The sequence below is a fragment of the Carcharodon carcharias genome, chromosome 13 (genome assembly GCF_017639515.1).
Source record: "Carcharodon carcharias isolate sCarCar2 chromosome 13, sCarCar2.pri, whole genome shotgun sequence".
Lineage (NCBI taxonomy): Eukaryota > Metazoa > Chordata > Chondrichthyes > Lamniformes > Lamnidae > Carcharodon > Carcharodon carcharias.
Genome location: NC_054479.1, coordinates 50,642,203 through 50,651,319, shown reverse-complemented (window position 1 = coordinate 50,651,319; position 9,117 = coordinate 50,642,203). Strand labels below are relative to the sequence as shown.

Here is a 9,117-nt window from a genome sequence, read left to right as displayed (position 1 = left end):
GGAAGCCGGTCTAGAGACAGGTGACGGGAAGATGGGACAAAAGACAAAACAGGCAGTCCAGGACAGCCCATGGTTTCTAATTTGCTTTTTTGTTGTACTTTTGGCAGAGTTGGAACTATTACCGATAACAGCTTGCAGTTCTTTTAAAGTCGGGTATTACTTGCGAGTACTTATTGTGTAACGTGGTAGCAAAAACAAAAAATTGATTTATACTGTCAGTGTCAGTGTAATTTTGGAGAAAATACAATAACTTTATATGATGGAAGAATGCCAAAGGCTGAGGATATTTAATGTTTAAAGTTCTGAATTCTTTGTCATTGTAGTCACAATGTAAATCCACCCAGAAACATGTTGTGAAAGTACACTGGAGTAAGATACAGTACTTGGATCAGGGATCCTTACTTTTAGCCACATGGTGAAAGACACACCTTTTTATTCAGGACAGGAATTAAAATCCTACTCGGCAGATCTCTCCCAATGGTTCAGTGAATAAATCCACATGTTGCATTACAGAGCCACGTGTCAGATTTGATTCCAGTGCTGTAAATAGTGGCAGCATGCCTGAGCCACAGAGGACAGGGCAGAAAAAGTCAACCACAATTCTCACTCCTGCTGGTTATCTTGTAACCCCTGCCATAAAGTTCTGTAACTTTGATTGTCAACAGGCATTTTGAGGATAAGACGTCACAGCCAATGTTAAAGTTTGTGTCAAAACTTCAGCCACTTGAGGCAGACAGCAGGGAACTGCAAACACCAGTGGAGTTGTCCATCTGTATGAATCATCCAACACCCTTGGCAAAGAGCAGGCAGAAAACACTGCTCAACAGATACCGGAGTAGAAAGCTTTTTGTTTTGCAAACTTAATTATGAACATGCTTTGTTGACACTCTTTTTCATATATAACAGGCAGATCTTTCAAATTCAGACACCTTTTTGGCAACAGGACACCACATTAGAACTGGGGGAAGAGCTGGAGGCAATCTAACGTTGCATCAGACTGTACTAAAGATTTCAATCCAAGTCTAATTGGTTTTAAGCCATAAAAGATAATACTTTCCAAAGTTGCCAATCGACTGAAATACATGTCGAATATATAAGTAATACATTCCTACAGATTAAACCATTATCCCACACAGCTAAACATTCTCAAAATTTGGAAACACTTTTTAACATAAAGGTTAGTGGAAATCTGGAATTCTCTCCCTCAAAAGACTGTGAATGCTAGGTCAATTTGGGCTTTCAAGATCGAGATCAATAGGCTTTTGTTAGGTAAAGGCATCAAGGGACAGGGCAAAGGCAGTTAAATAGAGCGAAGTGCAGATCAGTCGAATCAAATCGAATGGTAGAACAGGTCCGAGGGGCTGAATTGCCTACCCTTGTTCCTATGTCTGATTTTAGCATTAAACCTGATAATCGCCACTGAAAAATCAATTCTAAAAACAGTGTTATAGCTTCGAAATCTCAATGTTGGTTTACCACTGTGTTCAGCACCAACGCTAATAGCTGCATGATGCAGGGAGCATTGACACAGACCATATGTTCTGCATCTGTGACAAGCACAGACAGCACCTGGAATTCTACGGGATGAGATGCTAACCATTCCATTTCTTGCAGACCGTTTGCGTGCATTTCTTACTTCAATCAGTTTCATTTATTCCTTGATCAACTCTAAAGGTTCCTGGTTACAATGTAATTGTTAACCTAGAAAAGACAGCTGACTTCGCCCTGATTTATTTGGGTCCAAGGTCATGAAAAGGACCAAATTGTCCTTTCGTCCAATTTACCCAGAGGAGATAACCTGCAAAATCAACAGCTAATACTGAATGTTAAATATTATGAATCACCAAAATAAGTACTTAATTCCCTACAGAAGGCATATCACAAAGGGGGTGGGTAATGAAACAGCTTTCAATGAAGTTTTATTTCCAAACTGCAGAAAAAGTAATGGCAACAGAGCAGAATTTGTTGCTATTTGGTGAACGTGGAGATTTCCAGACATTCGATAACAGTTGCTCTAAGCAGGTGGGCTCAATACAATGTGTTTTTTGTGCAATAATTGCATAAACCATTCGCAGACACCACACTATGCACAAGTTTATGGATCTCAGAGTTCCACGATTGTTTTTACAGAAATGAGGCTTACCAGTAGGTCTGGAGACTTCCAACTTCAGGATGACCACCCACCCCTCCCCAATCAGAGCTAGTCACAAAGTGAAGGTGAACTCTGATGAAGGTGAAGCTGAATTCAGTACTGGAAAAAAAGATGAAGTTTTTGAAAGAAAAATTTGTAAAGAAGGGCAATTTTCTAAGCTTTTTGTGTAACTAAGAGCTACCATTAGGAATAAGGTAAAGTAAATTCTAAAGGTTCACTTACTATTAAAACCTCAATATCTTTTCATCATCAATTTTTGTGATGTTAAATTACTAATCACACCAATATTTTTTAAAAATAGGTTTAATAACTAACCTATTCAAATTAAACATTTTAAAACTATGTAATATTGATCTTGGCTAACTGAAGTCACGCCTCTTGGGGGTTTTGGGGGGGGGTCGGTGGTTGAATGAAGGTGGCAGTTCACCCAATTCTACTGGCAAGCTTTGTTCCCTGGGATAGTCTGTCCCACCGCTGTAGGTTATGTTAATAGGTGAGTTCGTCTGGTGAAGTTGGCAATATGGTCACTGCTGCATTGGCACAAACACAATTCATCAAAAAAAAACTAAAAAGGAAGGAAAATTCCAGAAAGAAATTAAAGCACACTGTAGTCGGTGCACAGCACACAAATATTTCTGAACAAAGGCAGAAAACCCTGCTTTGACAGGTTAAGTACGTTACATGTACTGTTATCCAGGGCCTATAATGTAGCCTTTCACGCATCTGGATACATATGACATAAAAATATCTTTTATCTTCCCCCTTCTCGTTATAAACTGCTGATTAAAACCACCAGAGAGTGCAAATTAATACAAACATACCCTCAACCCAAGTTCCTGAGAGCTCCAAATAAAAGCCAAGCTACAAAAAAAAATGTTTATACACACCTTAAGCACAGATCCTACCTACACCTTTTAGGATTTAGATTAGCAAATAAACAAATCTAATTTATTGAACCCCAAAGTTAAACAGCTGTTTTCTCTTTGGGAAAAGCAACTCTAAGCTTCAAGCACTTTTTTTCCTCTACTCCCTCCCCCCACCCTCACCAACCCCCGTTCTCTCTCTTTCTACACGGAAAAGAAATAGATAAAGCCTCCTTGCAAACACACAGGTTCAAGCTATGCATGATACTTGAAATAATTTAGGGAAAAAAATAGTAATTTTTTTCCATATCATAAACCATCATTAAAACTGCTACAAGGTTTCTCCTTTCATCATATACCACATGTGGACTAGTGATTGTTTTTCTTTCAGGAATTGCATTCTTTCCCCACCCCCCCACCACTTCAAAAGAATTTCTTCTGAGTTCTTTTCAAAAAGCAAAGCGTCTTCTGTTTGTGGGAATCTTTTATATTAAAAAAATGAGCATTTATATAAAACTGACTTGAAACACTTCACAATGAATGATTTTTTGGGGGGAGTGCTCAGATGCTGTTCTGTAGGTACCACAGGACCTAGTTTTAAAACTGAAATGCCAAATATCTGCAATATCCCTTCTTTGTTGCTTCACCTGACGTGTAATCTAAACTTTTGAAAGATCTAAAAACCCCAAACTCTCCCCTCTTAAGTTGTTCATGTTGGTTACAGGCTCCAAATTTCAGCTCAGGCAGCATTTTACATAATTTACAATTTGTTGGATATCCGAAGTGACTAAAATTTGAGGCCACTGCTTTGTGTGGGTGTCAAAGCCTGATTTGGCAGCAAAGTACCCTGTCCTTATAATGAGCCAATGCAAAAACCCATTCTAATAAAATGGAAGTAGGCACCAGAGTGGTAAAGAGGCTAGGAATACCAGCCCCTGGAGGGGTGGGGGGTGGGGAGCAGGAAGATACAATTATAAAACAACTTGGAGATGATTTCCCATTTTTGGGTCTGTTTGGCCTTGGTATCTCTGTTGCCAAGAGCACAGGTAAAATCCTTTCTTCAAAAGCACAAACACTACCCACTGTAGTCAGCTGCCAAGAATGATCCAGCTCGACTCTACCCTCTGGTTCTCCTTTTTACGGAGACATTGCAATTTCCACTCAGCACAACCCCCAATTAGCACAACTCATATTAGGTACTGAGTGGAGTGAGAATAAACCCACGCTATGGTTCTGTGCGCTTCTGGTGTGACACTAGGCTTCACTGCTCCTGTGCAGTCACCATTAATGGACCTGGACGTAAACCAGATACAGATATCAAATCGACAATTTTTTTTTTTGGGTGTACATATTTTTTCAAGTAAGTGACTCAAATTTTTCAATACAGCTGGCAGCAGACTACATGTGCCACTTCTGAAAGGTTTAGGAAAACACTGCCAGAGAACAGCTGTGTAATCATAACTGGTATATGATCACTCAGATGGGCCTTGTTAAAGATCTATTCAGTAAGTCAGCAGAAAACATTAAATGCCGTTTTGAGAGGGAGAGAGAGAGAGAGAGAGAGGGGGGGAGATGATGCTGGCCGATGTCTGTGTATTTCGAGTTGTTTCTGCTTGTGCCTCAGGTTTCCAGCATCTGTAGTATTTTATTTTTGTATGAATTAGAGTTTTGGAATGTCAAATTTTACTGTTCTTATCATACAATCCATTTCAAAAACTCGAGAATGGAAATAAAATGAGGAAGAATTTAAGAACTGTAAATGCTGAAAATCTGGAATAAAAACAGGGGATACTGGAAATATACAGCAGGCCCATCAATACTTAAGAAAGAATATGGATTAATTCAGTTCTAAGTACCCAAGTCTAAAACATTTTGTTTTTTTCAGGTGCTGACAGAATTGCTATATATTGTTTATATTTTTGAAATTAAGAAAATTTGTTATTATAGTCCAGCAAAGTAGGTCAACAAAAGGGACACCATTCCTTAAAATCATTGTGGAATTATCTTTGAACACTGTACCAAACCACTGGGTGAAACCACAAGACGCTTGTGAAATGAACATTGTCTTTTTCACAAACTTTCAAAACCTTGTACGCATCCCATTCTCTAAGCAGCTGAGATACCAGTTAAATCCGATTGCTTTAATACACTGACAGTTCATTATTCAAGAAAAAAATCCTTCATGCCAATGCCCAAGTGTAGATAGACATGGTACAGCAAAGGAGGGGGTGGAACGATTCAAAACAAAAATACATACGGGTCAATCGCAATTAATTTGCCTATAGTACCTATTTCACTTAAAATTCTCCATTCAAGTTTTACCAGTGGACTTGTGGGTTTCCTTAAACTGTTAACGGTAAATAGTTCATATACGTATAGACTACGTTCAGACAATTGGTACATTTTTTCCCCAGTCTAACCTACAAGTCCTTTAAATTATACCTTAATCGTAGCTAAAATGCAACAGAAACAGTTTTGTTCCAGCTACTGGCTTCAGGCATTCAGCTATTTGGGGCTTTCAATTTTATACTTGAGAATTATTGCAGGAGTTTTCAAAAACAAAAAAATGGGAACAAATATCTATGAACAAAAAAAACTTATTGCAATTCAAGCCTTCAAACGTCGATACAAACCACTTCTCTTCCTTTCCCTCCTCGTTTCTGAAAATAGAGGGAACAGAAACAAACTGCTTTAAACAGACTGCCCTCACGCTGTGACAAAGCTCCTCACCCACAAGCACCACGGTACATGCGAAGTGTATCCTTCATAATCGACAGAGACAAAACAAGGTGGGAATGAAGACCCCAAAGGCAACTAAAATGGGAAACATTAGGCTGCTGTTGTCTGAGGCGTATGGGTCTGGAGTTCGAGGTCCCGACTTCACCTTCTTTTTGCTTAACGTCTTCTTCTCATTACCCTCTTCATAATCTTCCTCTTCTTCTTCTTCTTCCTTTTTTTCTAGACCAGGATGAGGCAGGAGTTTGGGAACATCTATAATTAAGTAAAAGTTAACTATTGTTAAAAATTGAAAGGCAATTTGAAGATGAGGGCAAAAACCTCAAATTAGATTTGCACATTTCTCATTTACACATTTCCACCCTTCCAGGACAATAATTTTGTCATTATTAGGAAGAGCAAGACAGAAAAGTCCATAGACTTGATTTCTATTGATGACCAACCCAACAGGAGGTACTATTTGGTAGTCAGGTTCAGCCCAGCCATTCCTTCTCCCCCTAACTAGCTCAATATCGAAAAGCAGCTGTTCCTAGTTGTCAATTCAACATTTCAGTAGCAAAGAGGAATGTAAATATCTAACCTGAACAAAAGGAAGAAAAATTAAAAAGTGTACTTTGAACAACACTTCACATACTTTAATGGTGAGCAAATATATTAGCCAGGTCTCTGGACATCACAGCCAACAAATGGAAGAGGACAGAAAAGAGACGACCTGCAACAACTTTATTTCAGGTTGAAAGGGTCTAAAGAATGCTGTGTTGAAGATTTTACATTGGGTATCCTAGGAGGAGGAGTAGGCCATTTTGCACCTTGAGCCTGTTCCACCATTCAATAAAATCATGGCTGAACCAATTGTGGCCTTAACTCCACTTTCCCGCCTGCCCCCCATAAATCTTGTTGATCAAAAATCTGTCTAACTCAGTCCTGAATATACTCAATGACCCAGCTTCCACTGTTTGCTGGGGAAGAGAATTCCATAGACTAACAACCCTTTGAGAGAAGAAATTTCTCCTCATCTCCATCTTAAATGGGAGACCCTTTTATGGAAACTGTGACCCCTATTTCTAGATTCCCCCATGAGCGGAAATATCCTCTCAGCATCTATCCTGTCAAACCCCCTCAGAATCCTGTCAAACCCCCTCAGAATCTTATATGTTTCAATAAGATCTAGTTCTTCTCAACTCCAATGAGTATAGGCCCAACCTGTTGAATCTTTCCTCATAAGACAAACCTTTCATCCCAGGAATCAGCCTAGTTAACCTTCTCTGAACTGCTTCCAAGGCCACTATGACCCTCCTTAAGTAAACTGACTAAATCTATACACATTTTACTGTAGATGTAGTCACACCAATTCAGTTGTATCAAGACTTTCCTACTTTTAGACTCCAACTCCCTTGAAACATAATGTATTAAAGTTTAGAGCTAACAAAAAAGTGTTTCAAAAAACAAACATTACAACCTTTGCATCAAGATGATTTTCATGGTTAAACCCTTAAGTGTTGAACAGACTATGGATAAATGAGAAGTAACAGTTTTGAGTGGGTGTGACTGTGTCACAAATTTGCAACTTTGGCTGCGGCAATCATAATTACCTTTATTTTGAGTTACTATTGACTGCATTGTTATCATCGATGAATTGGTGAAGCAGAGTTATTTAAAAATCCCAGGTTAAAATATATACACATGGCTACAAATTACTAGCATCATAACTTTTAACAAATTCCCAAACTAATCTCCATTAAGGCAACAGCAATCCATAGACTTAACTGAACACCAGGCAAAGTATTTTCACCGTACAAATTCAGAATGAGGTTCTTTTCACTGTGGAGCCAGTTGGAGGCTTGCAGCTGCCTTTTGGTCTCACGTTGCCCCTGCTCTGCACACCCGAAAACTGAAGTTATACCTACCAGCCCTATTGAATGTTAATTCTCATTGTATCAACGACCGCTTTGAACTCCATCTTTTAACAATGAAGCCCCTTTCATAGCACCAATTTTATTAGTAATATAAACATATGGCTTGGTATCTGCTAGATAGGCGTCAGGTTTTCACCCCACTTCTTCAATGCTCTATTCAAAAAAAATGCAAATGCATGCTCTCTTACATATCAAAACTAGTACCATCAGAGCACCCAGGCTAGCTGGCTTTACTCCATTTAAGACACACCCGCAGACGAAACCTCTATTTTAAAAGAAAAACATTTTCCAAAGTATTATATACATTAATAGCTTCATGACATACATAAGTATAAAGAATAAGCAGTTTCTTACTAAATCCTGAATGAGATACTGACTTATCCAGTATTTGGTAACATGTGGGCATGATATGAAGCTATCTAGAAAAGTAAGTTTTACATTCTGTAGGACGTGTTTAATTGAAAGTTATAGGAAGCATCAAATTTCTTTCAATTATAACAGTACTGTAAAGATAAAATCTATTTACAAATATTCACCTTTGCCAATGTGTCAGTGTTTGCCAGGAAACAGAAATTTACTAGGATTAATGACACTTGACAACCATTCACAACTGTTTGCTATCCCTTAGCTAATTTTGTATCCATGATGCTACTGCCCCTTTTATACAATGGGCCTCAATTTTGCTAAGAAGCCCAATATGTAGGAATAAATAAATAAATAAATACTAACACAAGCTGCACTCTCCACTGCACAACTGGAAATAGTTTAAAGTTGTTGGTCCTTTCTGTGCTAACACAGCCTCATTATAGCATGTTCCGACAGAGCTGATCACTGATTTTATCCAATGGCTTATAAACTTGTCTCAGGTACAAGCCTACAAAAGGAAATAAGCTGTAGAGCCTATAATTCCTCAAGATGTGGTTCACTGTGAAATTTGGTAGTTGGATATACCCGCAATTTCATACATGTTTCAAGTAAAATCCTATTGTGCCACAGCCTCTCTGCTTAGAGGGGTGATAGGGGATTTAGGGTAAGTGGCCAGAGGTCTTAGAGGGGATTCAAGGAAGTGGTAAGGATCTGGAACTCACTGCCTAAGTGTGGTAGAGGCAGAAACCCTCATAACTTTTAAAGAGTATTTGAATATGCACTTGAAGTGTTGCAACCTACTAAGGTACAGACCAAGAGTTGGAAGTGGAATTAGGCTTGATGGTCCTTTGTTGGCTGGTGCAGATACGATGAGAAGAGTTTGGTTTGTGCAATTTATTTTACAGCAAGTACACAGGAACCAAGCTTTACCTAAAAAAGAATTTCTATTTAGAAAGTTCGAATGATTAATTTAAAGGCAGCCTGACAGTTTAGGGCAGTTTACAAATGATGTAAAACACGAAACATTCAAAACACTACATCACTGGATTTGATTAAGGGAGAATGAATGCATAGCACAGAATAA

The 9,117-nt window shown here is 38.6% G+C and overlaps 1 protein-coding gene across 3 annotated transcripts in view; it reads right to left on the bottom strand.

Annotated features, from left to right (window-relative positions):
- Positions 1-257: 257 nt before the first annotated feature.
- Positions 258-9,117, bottom strand: part of mlec (malectin) — a 49,973-nt gene continuing 41,113 nt past the window's right edge. For all 3 annotated transcript variants that reach the window (XM_041202871.1, XM_041202872.1, XM_041202873.1), the window contains one exon: positions 258-6,006. In XM_041202871.1, coding sequence (XP_041058805.1) covers positions 5,780-6,006 — 227 coding nt within the window. In that variant the 3' untranslated portion in view covers positions 258-5,779. The remainder of the gene's footprint in view (positions 6,007-9,117) is intronic.